The sequence below is a fragment of the Equus caballus genome, chromosome 8 (genome assembly GCF_041296265.1).
Source record: "Equus caballus isolate H_3958 breed thoroughbred chromosome 8, TB-T2T, whole genome shotgun sequence".
NCBI classification, from domain to species: domain Eukaryota; kingdom Metazoa; phylum Chordata; class Mammalia; order Perissodactyla; family Equidae; genus Equus; species Equus caballus.
This window is the reverse complement of record NC_091691.1, coordinates 23,657,082-23,677,678: the sequence shown is the minus strand read 5'-3', so window position 1 is coordinate 23,677,678 and position 20,597 is coordinate 23,657,082. Positions and strand designations below refer to the sequence as shown.

The window sequence follows — 20,597 nt, the reverse complement described above, 5'->3', positions numbered from 1 at the left end:
AATGGCCACCATATCCTCTGTTTACAGCAATCACAGTAAAGACGAAATCTGGTTAGGGCAAATTCTGCTGGACGAGAAAGTTACATGCTTCTATCCATAATCCTAATTTGGACAAACATATCCAGTGTTTTGAAACTAGGAATAGCCTTGTATTCTAAATCTGTCAAACAGCTATGGCATGTGCTTTTTTCTATTTTAATATTTCCTGGAGGGCTAAGAAATGCTTTACATGTCATAATATTGTATCAGCAAGAAACTGACCCACTCTCCTAGTTCCGATATGCTAGCACCAACATGTCATCCCGGCCCTAAGACTGAGCTACTGGCCCGCTCCCAAAGTTACACATCGCTCAGGAAACAGAAGGCCTCTTTAGGCAAGGACAATTTAACACTGCTTCCCTCTTCAAGACCTGCTGAGGCAATCTGGCTGGCAAATACTGTCAACAAGTCCCCTGGAGCCAGAGGAAGGGAGAAGTGAAATGTCAGACCCATGAAGGGCAGAATGTTAAACGGTTAGGAATGTCCAGGCCCTCCAGGCAGAACTCGGAGGCCTTTTGGGCTCAGGTCCAAGCAGTGCAGCGGTGGCAATAAAAGGTTCAGGTTCTGCCTGCCTCTGCAGCCAGTGAAGTTCAGTTCTGAAGGTCATCCTCTGTGGGGAAGACATGATGACATGCACTTGCTCTTGTCCTCCAGTGCTGAGGCCTGCTGACCTTGCCGTGGGCTCACAGCTGGGAGAGGACACCCCGGCAGTCTCACCCCAGTGCTCTAGTTCACCTCAGCCCAAGCCCGGAAGGCTCCCATCCTACCATGTGCCCAATTAGTCCCTATGATTTCCCTAAAGAGTGCTTACCTCTCACATTCAGTCCATTATCACATGCAAACTGTGCGAAAGGTGACATATAATTTGGGTCATAGGCCAGCTCATGAGCTTGCTCAGCAATGCTTCTTGCTGTCTGTTGTATGCTCTCATAATTTGAATTCTAAGGGAAAGGACGAGGGAGTTATTCTTACTGCATTGCTTCACAGGACTTCTGCATGCAAGGACATTTGCAAACATCACTTTTTAAGACAGTAACATTGATCTAACCACAGTTTCTTACTTAAGTTTTACTCCAGATAGAGAAGACATTAAAACATTACACTGTGACTAAAATGAACGAGACCACCAGTGCTGCCTGCACAAGATGTCAATCAGAAAGTCCTTTGCCAGAGTGGCCCTGGGCCCTGAAGTCTCGATTTTCAATTTTGCTTTTTTTCCCATTTGAAATTCTTACGGTATTCTTGCTAAAATGGGATGAGACTGAAAAGGCGGATTTTGCTAGCACGTCAGGGATGACCGCAAAAGTTTCCTTCCTTAGGAGCGCACCCCTGGCCAACCCCAGTCTGCTCTCCAAGTAAGAGCTGCCAGTTGCCCTACTGAAAATACCTTTAGAATTTTATATCATGATGAAAGATTCTTGTCTAGCTGTGTATTCTTGAGCCATACCCTTATCCCTGCTGCTTCAACTTCCTCATCTGTAAAACGGGGATGGGAAACAAGGTCCATTTTAGCTCTAACACTCTAAGACATGGAATAGTTTCAGTATAAATAATAACAGGCCTCTGCTTCAATGTCGCCTTAAAGAGGCCTTCTCTGACCAATCGTTCTAAAATAGCAGCCCTCTCCATTCTCTGTTCCCTCACCCTGCTTTTCCTCTTATTTACCACCAAGATTATAGCATCCATTCCTTTCTCTGTATTATCTGTCTTCCTCCACGAGAATGTAAGCTCCATAAGGGCAGGGATACAGCGCGTAGTGCCAGTTCATGTAAGCACCTGACCTTTACTGACCCCACAGACGAGGCACGGTGCTCAAGATTTCACACGCACCATCTTAGTTAATTCTCACCAACAGCTCCATAAAAGAGGGTCTTTTGTACCACCCCCAGCCCCATTTTACAGGTAAGGAAAATATTGCTTAAAAAGTTTAGAACTTATGGGGCTGGCCCTGTGGCCGAGTGGTTAAGTTTGCGCGCTCCACTGCAGGCGGCCCAGTGTTTCGTTGGTTTGAATCCTGGGCGCGGACATGGCACTGCTCATCAAACCACGCTGAGGCAGCGTGCCACATGCCACAACTAGAAGGACCCACAACGGAGAATATACAACTATGTACTAGGGGGCTTTGGGGAGAAAAAGGAAAAAATAAAAAAAATCTTTAAAAAAAAAAGTTTAGAACTTAAAGTCATACTGCTTAGTGGTAAAAACATGAGAAAAGACTAATTTTTCCCAGAGTTAGTACTTTTATAAAGCCAGCAGACTACAGACAGGCTGGTTTTCAGTTCTTGCCACTCTCTGTATGGGCTGAGTGTGAACTGTGTCATTACTGGTGACAGCTCAGATCATGTCAAGGCCCCTAGTGGCCTGCTGCCCTTGGCTGGCTCTGGTATGACGATTTCCCATCTTTCCCAGCCTCAACCCCTGCTGGGCTTGTTACGAGAATAAAAGGAGAAAAAGACAACCAGGAGCCAACATCATGAAAATACAACTAAAAATACAAACAAGAAATTTCCTCATCTGGACTTTTCCTACCTTTACCACCCTACTAAAGGCTTGAGTGAGAAGCCTCTTTTACTCTCGAGTTCACCCACTGTGAATATTTCCATTTATAGTTGCTTGAAAGATTAGAACTATTATTATTTTCCTAAATTCACAAGACAGTCCTTTCCAAAACTACAGAAAGAGGTAATGCAATCAAATCCATAAAGCTGAGCTGCCCGGAGAGGGCCACTGTTTCCAAGGGCCAACCTCTGAGTTCATTACCTTCAACTTTTTTAGCTCCTGAAGGATCATATAATCAGGCATGTTGTCAAAGAGTCCATCTGTCGCCGTCAGGATAATGTCGCCTAACTGGACATCAAAAGACGTGCTATCAGCAGCATCTGGGCTGTGACAAGGACAGGGTAGGGGCAAAGTTAAGAGAGCCCTTTAGAGATACTGTTCAAAGTTTCCAACGGGCACTCTGTTACAACGTAATGAGACTTTAAAGAAAAACTGCTTTATAGAAACAGAGTCAATAATAAAAAAGTCATTCTGAAATTCCTAACCTTGAAAAAAATTAATTGAAAACTCTGATATAAATTTTAGAAAGCTCGACTGAAACTACCAAGTAAAACTGAGTTTGCTGATTAATCACGTGCTTTAAAGGAGGGTGGGTTCTTCTATGAGTCAGATACTAACGTGCCTCTAAAAATCCTAGTGGAAATGAGTCTTTATTTCCTAATTCTTTAGAGCCAAATTCCTTCCTCTCTTAGTCATTCTCCACTCATCAGTTTCCCTGCAGGCTTGAATCTGGCTTTTAGGAGGCTGCGTTATAGTGGAACAACTAGCACCATGCAGGAGAGCATGCAAATCCTGTAAAAATTAATTCATATGAAATACCTAAACAGTGGTATTTCCTACTGTAATACTAGTAATTACAAGTAATACCATATTAGTATTACTAAGTAATACTTACTCTGGCAGAGTAAAGACAGTGTGTCTCCCAGGGCTTACAAAGTGCTCATCATGCACAGGTATTTATTTATTAATGTGCCTGGGACATGGTGGGTCTTCAAGAAATATCTGTTGAATTACTAAAGGAATGAAGAAACAAAGTAACTGACCCTCCAAATTGGGGGAAAAACTTCTTTAACATATTGTTAATGAAAAGAGCAAGGTGCAGACAGCATGCAGGGAAGATCCAGATAGATGCTTCTGTAGGCAGAGAGTAAACTGGAAGGATTCAAAGAAACAGGTCACGGTGGCTGCCCCTGAGGAGAAACGTGCGGCTGGGGGCAGGGGCAAGAGGTAGATTTTTCACTACATGTTTTTGCGTAAAACTTTTAAAAAGATAGGAGATTTTTTTCTCTGACAACACCTGATGAAAACAGACAAGAAGGGAGAATAACTCCAGGTGGGGAGAAGAGGAAAGACCACGTATTCAAAGAGTTATGGCCCCTCAGAGGCTGGCTCCCAGCCACTCCAAGGCCAGCTCCACTGCGTGCAGGCCTCCAAGGAAAGGGGGGAAAGTGAGGGAAAGGTGAGGGGGCTCCTCGTCGCTGCCTTCACCTGTCATCAGGGAATGAGAGCCGGGAGAAAGTTCACACACTGACCCCGGAGGGAGGGACCAGAACCAAACCACCCTAAACTTGACAGAGAAACCTCAAAACCTGCGTAAGCAACATGTTATAAAATTTATGAAGAGAAAATATAAAAACAAACAACGCGGCCGTGCCTGCTGGGGATTCACACCAGGGGCACTGAGAAAATGTCTCATTCATCTTCTCCTGGCTGAAGAAAGCAGCAGCACAGCTAAGCGTTCTGTGATGGGCTCTGGCAAGGCACAAGCGAGCTCTCACACATTATACAATCAATACTTTGTAAAAACAGCTACTAAAGGAAAACCTGTAAGTTATGGGTAAAATAATATTTTATAGATAATAAAGACAACTAACTAAAGAGATAACAAGCAGCAGGGGAAAAGAACACTAAAAAACTGATGGAAACCAGGTCGATTTCTTCTGTGGAGTAAAAGGAAATACAAGACACTTCACATTTGCTCTGTCTTTAGAAAAATCAGATTCTAGAAGTTGGGATCAGTGAGCAGGTTGGCACTGCAGCTCCATTTTATGCTGAGGTTTTCTTCCCCGGGAGCGTCCTCTGCTGTTCCGCCTGTGAGAGCCTCGCTGCCATTGGACAGTCCGTCCTCCTCTCCCCACACGCCCACCCCTGAGCTTGGTGCTCCGCCAGCTGCAGCTCTGCCCATTCTGACTGAACACACTGTGCTGCTGGAAACTTCTGACTGCGCTGAAACACGAGCTGAAATCACATGCTAGCAAGCTGTCCCTGGGCTCCCGGGGAAGCCACCTCCACCTTGCTGGCAGGCCAGGCCAAGTGCTGCCCTAACCAGACCACCCCAAAGACAGCAGGCCGGATCCGGCAGGGCCACTCTAGCGCTCAGAAGCCAAGACTACAAGAGTCAAACACAGGAAAAGTAAAATACTCTTCTCCAAAGGTGTTAGCTGAGCTTGATAGCAACCAAGGCCCCAGGGATTTGAGTCCTCCCCACTCCAATATGGCTGATCTTAACGTGCATCACAGACAACTGAGGAAGCCTACAATCAATCAGTCCCCCAGTTATAGCAGTCTGCCTTAATCTGAAACTGGAAAATGCTTCCCTCTCGCTGGGAGTCCGCAGTAGAGTCAGATAGGCCATACCGAATACCGCCTTATATTTTATGCTCATTCTAGCTGAAAAGATGGCAGTAATAATCATTTTATCTTAGTTTTAAGATCTGGCTTAATAAGAACTATTAAGTAGAGACAACAGGCACTTGCTGGAATGCTTCTCTTTTTTACAAAAGGTTCATTATCTGTTTAACAACATTTATGAATCGCCAACAATGCTCACGCCAGGTCCTGTAAGGCTGCTAAAGGCAGTGAAATCTGAGACTGTCTTAGCCTTACTCTGGACTTGGATCTTAGAAAAGAGAAACTGTAAAAGTTGATTCAAAAAAGTACTGATTATCTTGGAAGGTTCTCGACAATTTAAAAATGAACTGAATGAAGGTGTCAGAAGAAAAAGAGAATACCTCAACAGCATCACCAAAGACCATATCGCAGACCATTTCTGGTTCCTTTTCATGCGAGTTAACTTTGCCCGGACAGCTTCTGCAGGGGCTGCTCTATGGGAGGCATGCAATAGGAGGCCCGGGGAACCAGGAAGTTACTCTGGTAAATCTAGCAGCCGGCTGTTCACGCACTTCCCTGGTAACACATGCAAAGTCTCGTATAGCGATAGCACACGTGAGCAATGACGCATTTCTCCTGCACAAGTTAACAAATACAAGTGTATGTGCCATGTAGCCTTGGATGAAAAACTGATGATCTGTAAGCTTGAAACAGTATTTTCATAGTCTGCTCTTACTGAGAGTTTATCAGAATTCAACTAGGCTGCAATATCAAGTTTAAGCAAAATATCTTTTGAAGTCAAACTAGAAGGTCTTCCTGGAGAGAACGTTCTCAATGTGCCTTCTTTTCCCACATGAGAATGAAAAACGCCCATGCCCACTGTAGTTAAGGGGCACGGGGGGGAAGCTGTGGGTGAGCCATGTGCTGCTCACACCGAGTGGCCGAGAGGGGAGATTACCTGTCACTCAAGATGACTCCCTCGGCTTCGGGGGGTGCGATTGAGAGCTGGAATGGGGTGTTGAAGTAGTGCTGCTGCTCATCCGATCGGTGCACAACTTCGCCGCCCCTCACAACCAGGAAGCCCGAATCGCCCAGGTTTGCTGTGTGTAAGCGGTGGCTACTCCTGTCCAGCACCACGATGCAGGCAGTGCTGCTACCTAGAAACAAAAACCATCTCCACTTAGTTCTTCTTCCTAGTCTACTCTGTACACACATTTTTATCACAACACCTCAAAGAGAAACATGCTACAATTTGAATCTCTTTTGTCTAAACAGGACCTTTCTTAGTTAGGCTCCACATTGCCAATGAACGTCAACAGTAACCTGACACTCAGTGAGCCACTAATGATCTGAATTCTTTCATCTGCAGATGCAAAAAACAATAAAAATGTGTGCTATATAACCACACTATTTCATTTCAACAGTGCTATAATCTATGCCAAAAGCTCAGAAGCGTGTTGTTGAGATATTAAGTTTTAACACTTAAATGCCAGAGTGAGAATGTTACATTTCCCTGGTCCTTCTCCTTAGTCAGTGGCAGGAAGCCTTCTCCACGAAATTCCCTAGCATTTAAGACGGGGCACACAACTACAATTTTTAACCAGATTTCCATCTGTTAAGGTCATGAAGAACTTTACTGGAGACTGACTCACTATGAAGTAACAAGACCTACTTTCCCAGGTAGCTTGTGAAATCAACCTGTTCACTTTACAGAGACTACTGAAGTCCAGAGGAAAAAACCACATTCCAAGCAGACAGCAAAAAGCTCCCACGTACCTTTGCAGCACAGTTGCACGACCCGCCCCAGACTGAAAGGCTGATCGTACAACTAGGAAGGCTGCTTTCAAGTACTAAAATTTAAACCTATATCCACAGAAGAATGGCAAAAGAGAAGAATAAGCAGCTCACCAAGAAATACATGTAAATGGCCTGTACGCATATGAAACGATGATGATCACACTAGTAACCATTTTGCCTGTTCGTTTAACAAAGAGTCAGAAGAAGATAATGCACGGCGTGGGCAAGAGTGTAGGGAGCACAGGTACTCTCATTCCGTGCTGGTGAGAGAGTAAAACTAAACAATCTCCCTAAAGGGCACTAGAACCCTGAAAAATGTACATATCCCTCCATCTAGCAATTCCACTTGTGAGAATTTATTCTAAGAAAATAATTAGAGATGCAAACAAGACTTAAGGACAAAAACTAAAGTTGTTTAAGATCAGAAAGAACTGGAAACAACCTCAACATGTGAAATTAAGGGATTGGTTAAATAAATTACAGTACATTCATACAAGCAAGGCTATGCACTATCTATCATATAATATTCAGGAGTATAGACTCTGGAGTCAGCCTGCCTGCGTCTGAATGCTGGCTCTGCCACTTACTAGCTGTGTGACCTTGGGCAAATTACTCACCCTCTCTGTGCCTCAGTTTCCTTATCTCTAAAAATAGGGATAACAGTAACTATTTCATTGAGTTGTTTGTGAGGATAAAATTAGTTAAATCATGTCAAACATTTATAACACGTAATACGGGTTAGCTATCTGATAGCCACTAAAATCGTGTTATAGAAATATATTTGAAAAGGAAAGGGCACTTAAGTTATCACATAAGCGAAACAAGCAGATGACAAACTAGTATTAAAGTTTCCTTAAAACAAAAAAGAATGTCGCACTTAAAGAGCCGCACATCAAAGAGGGCGACATTTACTGTGCCAAAAAGCAACAGTAGGAAAATCTGAACTGCTGACAGTTAAAAAGGAAAAGGAGCAAAATAAACAGGCTGTAGAAGCAGCTGTGTTAAACCCAGCACGCTGTCCTTTTCTAGCTGGCTGGTTGCTGGCAAGTCGCTGCTTCTCTCTAGGACTCTGTGTCTTCCTAACAAAACGGGGAGTAACAGTAGCTACAGACCTACCTCGTGGGGCTGTCGTGAGCACACAGTACAGTGAATTCCTGTTACCATTGCTCTGTGCACAAACAGCCACAGAAAAATCAGGGTGCACGATCACTAAAACATTCAGAGTTTTCTTAGTGGAATTATTGGTAATTTAACTTTTGTTATTATTTTTTCCTTAATGAAAATGTGTAACTTAATTTAAAAACACCTAAATATAAGCATTTGTCTCACCGTAATGTTCAAAATTCTGTTTCCTTGCTGTCTACAGTACATGCATGGGTACTAACCTGACCTTAGAATGCTAAGCTGTCTACTCCCCACCCATTACACGTCACAGAGAAGAAAAACAGTGATGTAACCGGCAATGCCGTCAGATGACCTGCTCCAAAGGTTACCTTAGAGCTAAGGTCACCAATCACTCTGGCTAACTCAGTGCACAAAAACTCCAATCATTGTCATCAATAGAATCACCACACAGAAGATCTTCTGAAAGCTGCTGGCATTAATCTGAGAATGAAAAATGACAGATGAGTAGCACAGCCTTGAAAATTGTGCAGCAGGAAGGACTCATGTTGACTCATCGTTACTCACTGACAAACCCAAGCTATCATTTTGCTACCCTTATGGCAGTAACTGGCTGAGTTGGAAGCAGAATGGTCCTCGAGAATGACAGAGCTTTACCATGCAAAGCAGCACCACTGCAGGCCAGCGCGGCCTTCCAGGATCCTCTGGGCTTGGAGTGCGCACGCTCCTCCTCCGCCCTTCAGTTACTGACGTGTGCACGTGGCGCAGGCCCCGACAGCCTGACGCGGAGGGAAGCTCATCATTCTTATGTGTTTGGAGAGGAACAAGCAGGCAAAGAAGAGAAGAGAGTGCTGAGAAGGACCCTGCTGGATGTTCAGACGACTGACCAATCCGGACAGGCACAAGCAAATCCCTCACGCGAAAATGGAGATATTTTTATCACCCTGCCCCTCATTTTGTAAACTACGACTAAGCCTTTTGTGCAGCAAAGAGAGAAAGGGATAACCTTATTAGGACTGACCCCTCAAATTCTTAAGATATGTTGGCTCCTTAAGACCTAAATCCACTTAAGGGTTTCTGAGGAAATATATGTCCACAATTAGCTGGTGATGCCAACCCAGATCTAAACGCAGATAGAACTTCTCAAGAAGTAAGTGGTTCCAGCTATGAGCTTGCCCTTTACTATATCTCACAATTGTCTTATAGGCTTTTTAGCAATCGCTGGATTTTAAAAAAAAAGGATTACCTAATCTTGTAAAGTTATCACTATTTGCAATTATATCTGCGTTTCAGTAAAATTCAGCAGCCTGTCTTGGCCAAAATATGCTTGAGTTTAGTTACAAACAACTTAGCGATGTGTGATAGGTGAGAGAGAAGTGTTTAGGTGTCAAACATGGTAAAGAAGGATTATTTCAATGTGTCTTTTAGGAGAAAAAAAGTAATTATAATACTCAGTGTAAGAAACCTCTATGTCCTTACATTTATTTTACTAAGATCTTCCAGTTAGATGAGGGTGAATACAAGGGAAGCAGGGATAAAGAAGAAACACAGCAAAAAATAAAGCTTTCAAAGTGCAAAATCAGGATAGTTGTTTTGTAACTGGTTATTCCAAGTCACAGGAAATGCATGGGGGAGAGTCGGTAGGAGGCTCATGGGAACATGCAAGAGACAGGCCCATGGAATCTGTGCTGACAGGCTCTCTGCTAGGTGTCAGGCTATTCGATAGTATTCTGCAATGTCTACTTTTCCTCTTTCCAACAACATGTTTCTGAGTTAATACATGAAGCTTTAAGTTGTTCCTTTTCACAAAAAAGATCTCTCCAGGGGCCGCCCCGTGGCCGAGTGGTTAAGTTTGTGCACGCCACTTCAGTGGCCCGGGGTTTTGCTGATTTGGATCCTGGGCGCAGACATGGCACCGCTCATTAGGCCATGCTGAGGTGGCATCCCACATAGCAGAACCAGAAGGATCTATGACTAGAATATACAACTATGTTCTGGGGGGCTTTGGGGAGAAGAATAAATAAATAAATAAATAAAAGAAGGGGGGAAAAGATCTCTCAGTTTAAAATATGAAGCAAGGGGGTCAGAGGTTAAGTGGTTTCTCATATGGCAAATTGACGAGAGGTGCTAGAAATAGAAACTAGGATGTTTCACTGTGCCAGGCAAGCTCCAGATTACATGTCCAAAATAGTGGATTAAGACAAAGCGGTATAGTGAAACCTCAAGACAAATTTTCTCTTCACTTAGACGGAAAACAAGATGATTAATCACCGCAGGGAGAAGACAGAAGACAGTGAAGACAGAAGACGGCAGCGTGATGAAAAGAACCCCCCTTCTTACAAAGGATTTAAATTGCAGGCAAGATTCTACAATGCGGGATCTCCATCAACACTAAGCAGAGGCTGATTTTAAATGCGGATGGCAACTGCAAGGAAGGCCTTCTAGTAAGCAGAAAGATGCTGGCAATTAGCAGAAACTTAATAACACCCTTTCCGTGAGTCTGCTTAGAAGGCTGGGTAAGTTGTTGGGCAAGTTCCCAGGAAACCATTTAACAAACAAATGTAGAAGCTTGGCCAAAAGATGCTCCATTAGCATACCAGATAAACCAACACTGGGTATTTGTAAGTTTTCTAAAGCAAGATTAACAGGGATCTGTTTGGTGCCATGCTATTTCATGGACTAATCAGCTAACCACCAGCACCCTGGGGTGCCTGTCTGCATCGTGAACTCCCCACAGGTAATCCAATGAATTTTACCTGCTGGACCCACCCCTATTCTTCCTCCCGCAGAAAGAACTGCTATCCTGAATTATACAACCACTTGCTTTTCTTTCTTTTTTTATCATTTATTTTAGAATCCCAACAATTGGTTTTACTTTCTTATGTTTCTGAACTTGAAATATATGGCATCAGACTGTTAGGTGGTAGCCTGCAATGTCCTCTCTTCCTTCAGCATGTTCCTGAGCACTGCACGCAGCTTTAGGTTGTTCCTTTTCAAAATGTGGTTTTCTGCTATAAATGGACTTTTAGGTTGTTCCCAGTTTTCTGCTATTATAAACAATGCTACTATGCACATTCTTGTACCTATCTCTTGATACAAAGATGTGCAAGAGTTTCTCTAGTCTAGGGTATAGACTCACAAGTGGAACTGCTGGGACATACGATCTGCTCACGTTTAACTCTACTCTGTAATTCCAAACTGTTTCCCAAAGTGGTTGTACCTATTTACATTCTCTCCAGGAAGTATTAAGTATTCTGGTTACTCCATAGCTTCTCTATCAAACTCTGCTTAATAGGAAGAGCCTTGAAGAAAAAAATCTGAGCCAGTAAGTGATTTTCTTGTTAACCATCTCCTGGGCTTTAAAGAGGAAAACACACAGGATATCTACTTACCGAGCAAAGGTACTTTATTTTGCAGCAACTCACAGTAGCTCGTGGTGAGGATTCCAATGGGATTACTCGGGACAAACCGTCCTTCTTTTACTAACCGTTCACACGTCCGCATTAAAGTCCCTGAGAACTGAGACGGATCAACTCCATAGTCTCTCCATCCTCCTACACCATCTGCGACCCCTAAAAAAATAATCACATTTAAAGGATGTTCTTACCAGCTTCTCAGGAACTCACCCCTGGCCCCTCCCAACAGTTAATTTTACTACAAATTAGTACATATATTTACCCTGCAATTCCGAACAAAAAATGCTCAAGTTTACTGTATTTTACACTAACACTCCACTTTCTCTACTTAGAATTTGATCTTTCATATACTGATGAATAAACATGTGAGCTGCCACAGGGTGGCATTGCCTACCAGCCAAGAATTCAACTTCAGCAGAATTATCATCTTTGTATAGAAGTATCTGAGTTATTAATCTTTGTTGTACTTTATAAGAAGGAAAAGTGATTTTCTTAAAAAGTGCTGATGCTTGTGATGATAAAACTGAGCCAGAGCTGGCAATGATTAAGAATACCAAAAGCAGCAAGCATCACATATTGTCCAGTCACTGAAGTGCTTATCCCCTCCCCTTTCCTCCTCCTCAGAGACAAGCACTGTCCCGTACAGGGCTGTGCTGCCCAAGGCGACAGCCCTACCACACGCGCCGCTGAACACCTGAACTGGGGCTGATCCACACTGAGAGGTGCTCTAAGTAAAAACACACACTGGATTTTGAAAACTTAGTATGAAAAAAAGGGTACAATACCTCATTAATTTTTATATTGAATACATATCGAAACAATATTTTGGATATAATGTGCTAAAGAGAATAATACACTATTGAAATTAATTTCACCTGTTTCTTTTTATTTTTAATTAATGTGAATACGAGGAAATGTAAACGCCATGTGTGGCTCACACTGTATTTCTATTGGACAGCGCTGGTACAGAGATTTTTCACGGGTCCAAAGAGCTCTTGGTGAGTTCACAGTCTGCCTGAGACTCCTTTCTCAAGAGGAAACTAGTGTTCAAGAAAGTGAGTAAGACATCAAAGTCAACACCACAGCATCTCCTATTCAACTCCCTGCAAAACACCAAGCTAGTTATTCAACATTAAAATCAACTTCTGTCCAGTAAATTCAAACAAACAGAGGATGAAAATGTCAAATACATATACTAAGGCCTTAAATGACAATATATGAACCTTTCTGGAAGACTCTATAAGAAATGTTAATAGCAACTGTTTTGGAAATAAAGGACTGAAAGTGATCTGTGAGCAAATGGGAGATTTTAGCTTTTTACATTTCACACTGTTCTATATCATTTGAATTTTATTTTCACAATGAGCATGTATTTTATAATAAAAATATTAAATTAGGGATTTTATTTATTCACTTAGTTTTTGGTGAGGAAGATTGGCCCTGAGCTAACATCTGTGCCCATCTTCCTCTATTTTGTATGTGGGACGCCCCCACAGCATGGCCTGATGAGCCATGTGTAGGTCTGTGCCCAGGACCTGATCCTGCAAACTCCAGGCCGCCAAAGCAGAACATGCAAACCCAACCACCATGCCACTGGGGCAGCCCCAGGGATCTTATAATTTTTAAGGTTTTCTGAGCATGAAACATCCTCCCCACATACACATTTACATCTTTTGTACACTCAACTTTCACACACATTTTAAAGAACATATTTGGTACAAAAGTAGGAGAGTGCCTATATATGCGTCCCTGAAAACCTGGCTGAACGTGAAGTGGATGCATGAAACTCTATTTTTCTGGTGATGGCATTTATCAAACAGAAATGGAACACATCCTGAAAAAATAAGAGGAATAGAATTGGAAGACTGTAAAGAGGGTGACAAATGACTTATCACTATTGGGGCAGCAACTTTCCTCACTTTTTGTGATCAACCAATAAGCAAAATTTCACTTTGGGGCAATTCCAAATTAGTTGATTAGAAGATATGACATCTAGGATTTGTTTCAAAATAATAGGGGGCAAGAGTGATGGAGGAGTAGATGAAACAAGATTGGCCAAGAATGGATAACAAGTTGAATGAGAGGTACGCTCATCTCTCTACTTTGATATATATTTGAAATTTTCCAGTATACAAAGTTTAAATAGTAATAATGATAATAAGAAAGGAAAAGGATCCTTCTGCCTGCTGTGTGGAGAGCATGAGTGGAAAAAAGGGATGAGTCAGGAGTCTGTGTCAGTAGCTGAGCTGTGAAATGGTGGCAGTGCAGTCAGAGCACAGGGGTTTCAGATCCAGCGAGACAAAAGGACTCACAGGTGGACTGGACGGGGGACAGCAGCAGCGGGGCGGAGGGGGCGGGGGTGGGGGGGAGGTAGCATCAGGGATCACTGAGCTCCCCCCTGCCAGGAAGAAGGATCACTTCTCTCTGTGCTGTTAAGCAGCTGTGAGGCTATCTGGAAATTAAGAGAATTTAAGATAGTTTGATAGGAACTTCTTTTGAGGAATTCTTATTTCACTAAGGGTAAGATTTTACCACGATTTTAAATGCAGCAATTTGTGTTAAAACCCAGAATGCAATTATAATCCTTGCAACTCCGATGAATCATTCTTTCTTTCCAAACTACTGCCTGCTTGAGAAGAGTTTCTTCTTAACCAGTCTCTGACCTAAGAGCCACAATTAACTTTAAATACCAACTGGTTTCATCTACAAATACCCTTCACAAGAAAACCATTAAAACCTGAGATACGGTGAGAGTCAATCCTGGCACTCACTAAGTTATCTGTCAGCAGGTTATAGAGTCTGACCTGACACCGCCCTTCAACATTTAATCAGATTTCTCCCAGAATGGAGTGCAAGCCTTAAAGCACCTGTTTGCTTTTATCTGGGAAAAGAACCCAGGCAAAATTCCATTGGCCAAATCTCTTTAGGGGAAAAAACAGAGTCAAAAAGCATATAAACTTTTCAATAAGGCTGTAGGAAAAAAAGCCTAAGTATACATATATAATTTACTTACAAAGAACAAGTTATATAATAGGAAGAGTCGTATTTGGGATTAGAATCAGGCTAAAACCAGAATAACCTACCACACGTACATTTAAAACCTAATCTAATTCATATTAGGCAATTATTTCTAGAAGGAAATGAATATTTCCTCTCTTGCATAAGCAAAAGTTTGAATCCACAGAGAGAGAAAGCACCTTTCAAGCAGTGGAATTAACCCGGATATAAAGGGAAATTTCATTCAGGGGTAAAGAAAACAACTGGTAAAGGAGAGACTGCTTAAGATCTCAAAGAGATCAAATAGCAAAGGGTAAGATGATTCCTAAGAGCAAACCGAGGCTACAGTGAACACTAGGAAACTGAGGGCCGAGGAGACCCATCCTGCCTCTGAGCAGCTCACCTTCTGGTGGGTGGCCAGGCTACTCACTCACACAGAACTGGACTAAGAGCTCCCAGAAATGCTACGACAGAGCAAGCAGTTAATGCTTATGGGGCTCTGCGAGAATGGAGCAAGCCTTCCTTCAGGAAGTGGCATTCAAATTAGGCCCTGGAAGGTAAGTCAGATTTCCACAGGCAGAGAAGAGTAATGAAAGGACAAGATGGCAGATGGCTAGGTGCGGCTGGGGCTTGCCTGAGTGGGGAGGAGCTGAAATATGCAGGGCAGCAGCTGAAGTTGTGGAGGGCCCAGAACTGCGGTCCAAAAACTTTAAGCTTTCTGCTACAGACCTGCACTGTCTCATATGGGAGCCACTAGCCACATGTGGCTATGAGTTTGAAATGTGGCTAGTTTGGATTGAGATGTGCTGTTAAACGTAAAGTACACTCTGGATTCCAAAAACCTAGTACCAAAAAAAAAGGTAAACTATCTCAGTAATAGTTTTATATTGAACATGCTGAAATATTTTAGATATACTGGGTTAAATAACTATATTAATTGAAAGTAACTGCATCTGTTTCATTTTACTTTAATGTAGCTACTAAAAAATTTAAGATTACATATGTAGTTTACAGTATATTTCTCCTGAACAGCACTGCTATAGATAATAAAAAGTCAACAAGGTTTCTGGGTACAAGTGATATAATCCAATCTATATTTTAGAAAAATAATCCTGATAGCCGTGGAGAGAATGGTTTGGGAGAGGTTAGAGGTCAGGCATTAACTCCAAGATTTGAGGTTAGAGGTAATGAGAAAAGTAGAATAGACAATCACTAGAAATACAAAGGGATGAATACGGACACCTGGGCTCTCTATCAATAGGTTCCTGGATTTCAGGAATGAGTATTGATTAGATGATTCTCCAGTTGGCAATGCCTTTAGAAGATACGGAATTCTGTCTTGGGTTTGCTGAGTTTCAGGTGCTAGCAGGGCATTTTTGTGGAAATGTTCTGCATGAAATCAGGAACTCTGAGTCTGCAGCTGGGAAGGCAACTGGGGAGAGACCTTTGACAAAGACCCAGAATTGACACCACAGGGGTGGATGAGATGCTGAGGGAGAGTATAGAAAGTAATAAGTTCAAGGAGTTTAGGGGGATCTTATCTTAGGAACGAGAATTCCTGGCCAAATAACTCATTTGTTAATCGCATCTTACTCTAGGCATCAAATTACAATCATAGATATGATAACTGATTAAGTTTAAGGAACAGCCAAGTAATCTAGTTTGTCAGAATGACATAATTTCTTTAGAGGTGAAGCTGAAAAGGTGGGCTCAGTTAATAACGGGAAAGGCTTTGAACGCCAAGATAAAGAGTTTGCACTGAATATAGAAGCTATTTCCTTTAATTCACTGTAATCATCTTATGTCTCCATTAATAACATTCTGTCAGCACAGGTCTAGCTTAAGTGTTTCCTTCGACCCCAAATCCAATTAAAACCATTAACAGATTAAGATAATGGTTGGTTACATATCTGAAATAGCTAAGCAAAAGGCTGAGAGGAGTCTACAGGGCACAGAAAATTCCTTTAGTTGTACCATTTATGTGGAAACGTCAGTTTTATGAAGTGGGAAATCAACTAGAAAATATTTATGATATTTATAATTTTATACAATATTTTGTTATATAAATTTTGTTTGCTATAATATTTTAAGTTTTCAATAGACTTTTTCTAAAGTGAAGGGTTAAGAGAGGAGAAAGAATAATCCTGGTGTGTATCCCATCATTTAAATGTATCTTTTTATAAGAAGAAAATTCTTAAAGTAACACCCAATTTCACATTTCTAATTAACACATTTTAGTCTTTGCCTTAGTTATAACCATATGAAAACAAAATTTTGCTGTACTTTAAGAAATCACTTAGCTTTTTATTAACAGAATTTTACTTAATAGCTTTGTTCTAGGCCAAAAGTTCAAGGAAAAAAGGCTTGGTAAGCTGAAATTGTGGAAGCTTAAAAATCTTATGTTTCCAATTGCATATGGCCACTTAACCGTGGAGTTGCAAAAGGCTCACCTTGAAAGACACTGAACTAAGCTAACACTAGCCTGAGTCTCCCCAGCACTGTCCTCTGTTTATCAGCCATCGGCATGAGGCTGCCATTCCTCCTAAACCCTTCCTGCCACACTCACTTTCAGACTGACATGCAATTAGTGGCAAGGCAAACATTCTCCAGGAGAAAGTAATGCCCAAAAAGCAAATACTAAATTTCAATTTTAATATAAGCATCAGTGAAGAAAAATCTGGCAGATCTCATCCAAACATAGGCTCTGGCAGAATTTCAAACATTAAGCAGCAACCAAAGGTAACAGCTTTATCCCTTGCATCTTTGATGGTCCTGAAGCACTCCACATCGGGCTTCACACTAATGAAGCAAGATGGTTCTACAGGGATTTTTCTCCATCAATGAAACACATCTCCTATCTACTAGCATGGGTACTTGAGAGTGAATTGCAACTCCGGAGGAGAAACTAAGTAAGAATCCAGCTGGACCACAAGGGCTGAGCAAGAAGAGCAGCAGGAGACCCGGTGCACGAGGAGCGATCTGGTTTCACACGCTCCGCAGCGAGCGCCCCCCTAAGGAAGAAGCGATCAGGCGGTATTCAGCTCGGTGCTGCGGCCCACTTCTGTTTAGATGCAGAGGCTCTTCTTCAAAGACTATCATCTAGCGTTTGCACAGCCAGCCTTGCCTGTCTACAACATCACAACATGAAGCATGATAACCAGAGAAAAAGGAGACCGAAGTATAAACTCAATTTCTATCAAATGCAACAGATCACATTTGTATCAACATTTCTGAAACCTCAACTATTTGGGCAATAAGAACACTCCCCTGTGATTCAGGACTGTGAAATGTTGTATCTGCAAATAATTATCCCAAAGGGAACAAAAGGCAGGATTACTGAAAAAATATATTCAATAGTTGAGTTATTCAGAAAAGTACAATTTGCTTTGACTAACAGTCCTTTCAGTTCTCTAGAGGTGAAATTATACAGATTATGATGTTCTTCCTGCCTTAACAAGCAAGTGATAGATTCCCTTTGCAACCACTCTGCATTAATCACAACGAAACTCGCGTCTTCCGATTCTCCAGAGACTTCGTCTACGCCAAGAGCTCAAGGTCTCTAAGCAGAACTGCTAACTCAAAAGCTGAGGCAACGGAGCTCAAAGGATGGAAAGGAAGAAAGATTCAACCCTGTGATAAAATGTGTGAAAATGGACCCAAATGCTAAAGAAATGGAACTGTCCAAGACAGTTAACAAAACTCAAATATGGCCTCAAAGCAGGAATAAATGGTCAATTTTATGTTTTAGAATTCCAAACAAAAGAGTTATTCCCTTTCTAGCTTAATACACATGAAATCTTTTTTTTTTTTTTTAAAGATTGGCACCTGAGCTAACAACTGCTGCCAATCTTTTTTTTCCCTGCTTTTTCTCCCCAAATCCCCCCAGTACATAGTTGTATATATTTTAGTTGTGGGTCCTTCTCTAGTAGTGGCATGTGGGATGCCGCCTCAGCATGGCCTGATGAGCAGTGCCATGTCTGCGCCCAGGATCCGAACCAGCGAAACCCCGGGCTGCTGAAGCGGAGGGCGCAAACTTTACCACTCGGCTACAGGGCCGGCCCCATGAAATCATTTAATAACTAATCAAATTAAAATGCACATGCATACATACACACACCTATTTTCCAGAACACTCCACTAACTAGAGATGGTAATTTCCAGCAGTTGCTTTGTCCCAAAAAGCAGTGAAAAATGCTAAGAGGATTAGGAAATGATAGTGTGAGGGCAAAGAAACTCAAAGTTCACCTTTTTAAAATAAAAATGTTCTTCTTCTAACTTTAGCTCTTCTGTTTAAATACCAAATACCTAATGTGGAATGATGTGTTTTGGCTCAATTGTGGCTTGGGGACCATGGGTATCTTATAGACTTGGGTATGAATCATTGCCTTCCTGCCACACAAACTGTAGAGTTGAAGGTGAAGTCACAGAAAAGTCACTTCACTCCTTTCTGGGCTGCAACAGTATCTTCCTCAAATGCTAAATGCTGGTAGCAAAGCTTTTTGGACAGGAGGAAGCAACAGACAAATCGTCTCGGGGGGGGGGGGGTCACACACTGTAAATTACCAATCGTAGAGGCAGGGCCCATAGTGTGTTACAGAATTAAGGGCTTCTATTAAAGCTAAGGCTTCTATTAGTTTCTAGATATTAGGAAATGTTATATGTAGAACACCTAATAATTTAATGTTTAAATAAGAAAGAACAGCAATTAAAATCCAACTATCTGATGTGTGCCTACTTGTACTGCCTTTGAGGCTAAGAGAAAATTTTTCCTTCTGTTTATAACTTTATAAGATTAGATCTAGAATTCTGGTCTTAAAGGTTAACCTAATATTTGTGACAATTAAACCGTATATCCTTGACCTAACCCCAAAGAGGATACTATTTACCCTCTGCTTTCTTCACCCCTCCATAAAAATGAGAGCTGGCCTTTACTAAAATACCACCCTCTGGGAGAGGTCAGGAGTCACATGTAGCCCTGGCACAAAAGCGCCTTTTTTAAAATGAGAACATAATTCCTTTGAATAAGCCTGCCGGGGGAGAACTGTCCCTTAGTTTCTGAACACTGGTTATATTTTTCCTACATGTTGTTCAATGAAGTAATGATCTCTGAGTAATAGGACAATTTTTTCTTTTTCTTTTCCATGCTTTCCCATGTTACCAAGTACATGTTACCCTTATGGGAGGCACGACAAAAACTATACAAATCCAGTCAGAACTACATTTTACACTTACATTAAATATTAAAGTTATTCAACACATTTTATTAAACATTTTCTATATGCAAGACATGATGACAAAAGGGAGCTAAAGGGATTTACAAATAGCAAAAGATTTCCTGCCCACAGCAACTTCAAATCAAATGGTAGTGACTGTGGTAAGGGAGGAGGCTTGAAGAGGTTTAAGATAAAGGGCTATAATAAAACAAAACAAACACGCACCAGTACGAACAAAAGCAAGGAAGATCAGATTCCATCTAGCTGAAGGAATGAGAAAAGCGTCCATGGAGAGAAGACATGTCTGAGAGCTCTGAAGGATGAAAACACGAGCTGTAGGGGAGAAGGCTGAGGACGGAGGCACTTCGGGCAGGTCCCTATGACTCTGGCTAATAAAGATGAAGCGCAAGTCATAAAGGTGCAGCAGAGAGAGCTCTAAGAGCAGGGAAGCCCGACCTGCAGCTAATGCTGTTACACCTCTGCCAGGCACCGCTAAGCAGCACCAGCCCAACAACCACCGTGGGAGGGAAGGCATTCAGGAGGTCCCGAGAAGAAAAGGGCTGGCCCCAGGCCACCAAACTCCTTGAAGCCCACTGACTAGTGCAACGAGGCTCGCTGAGGCCATTATTTGCTTTAATTAAGGGGCTTTGCTCAACTATTAGCCTAGGAATAGCTAGTAACTAAGTAGTATTCAGACTCAGCAAAGATCACTTCAAGGTTTTCAATGATCATTTCTGACTTAAAAGGCAGTGTACACATGCGGGGCAAGGGCACAGGCTTTGGGGTCAGATCCTGGTTTGAATCCCACCTCCAAGACTAGGATGAGGAGCACTAAGGGTGCCCT

The 20,597-nt window shown here is 42.1% G+C and overlaps 2 protein-coding genes across 8 annotated transcripts in view; one reads left to right on the top strand and one right to left on the bottom strand.

Moving 5' to 3' along the window:
• Nucleotides 1–18,815, top strand: part of RAD9B (RAD9 checkpoint clamp component B) — a 56,408-nt gene extending 37,593 nt beyond the window's left edge. The window contains exons 11-14 of one of the 6 annotated variants that reach the window (XM_070220184.1): nt 10,375–10,485; nt 12,502–12,598; nt 13,560–13,627; nt 16,870–18,815. In XM_070220184.1, coding sequence (XP_070076285.1) covers nt 10,375–10,485; nt 12,502–12,598; nt 13,560–13,612 — 261 coding nt within the window. In that variant the 3' untranslated portion in view covers nt 13,613–13,627; nt 16,870–18,815. Of the gene's footprint in view, nt 1–10,374; nt 10,644–12,501; nt 12,832–13,559; nt 13,628–16,869 lie in introns of those variants that run through there. The other 5 variants (XR_002809740.2, XR_002809737.2, XM_070220182.1 and 2 more) reach the window with 5 other exon arrangements.
• The window catches only part of PPTC7 (protein phosphatase targeting COQ7), a 35,880-nt gene that overhangs the window by 4,058 nt on the left and 11,225 nt on the right, over nt 1–20,597 (bottom strand). Inside the window, exons 2-6 of one of the 2 annotated variants that reach the window (XR_011420829.1) lie at nt 11,520–11,699; nt 6,167–6,365; nt 5,610–5,844; nt 2,800–2,923; nt 851–980 (exon numbers count right to left, since the gene is read on the bottom strand). Coding sequence is in view for 1 of the 2 variants with exons in the window: in XM_023647170.2 (XP_023502938.1) it covers nt 851–980; nt 2,800–2,923; nt 6,167–6,365; nt 11,520–11,699 (633 nt within the window). In the remaining variant the exon portion in view is untranslated. The remainder of the gene's footprint in view (nt 1–850; nt 981–2,799; nt 2,924–5,609; nt 5,845–6,166; nt 6,366–11,519; nt 11,700–20,597) is intronic. The other variant, XM_023647170.2, reaches the window with a different exon arrangement.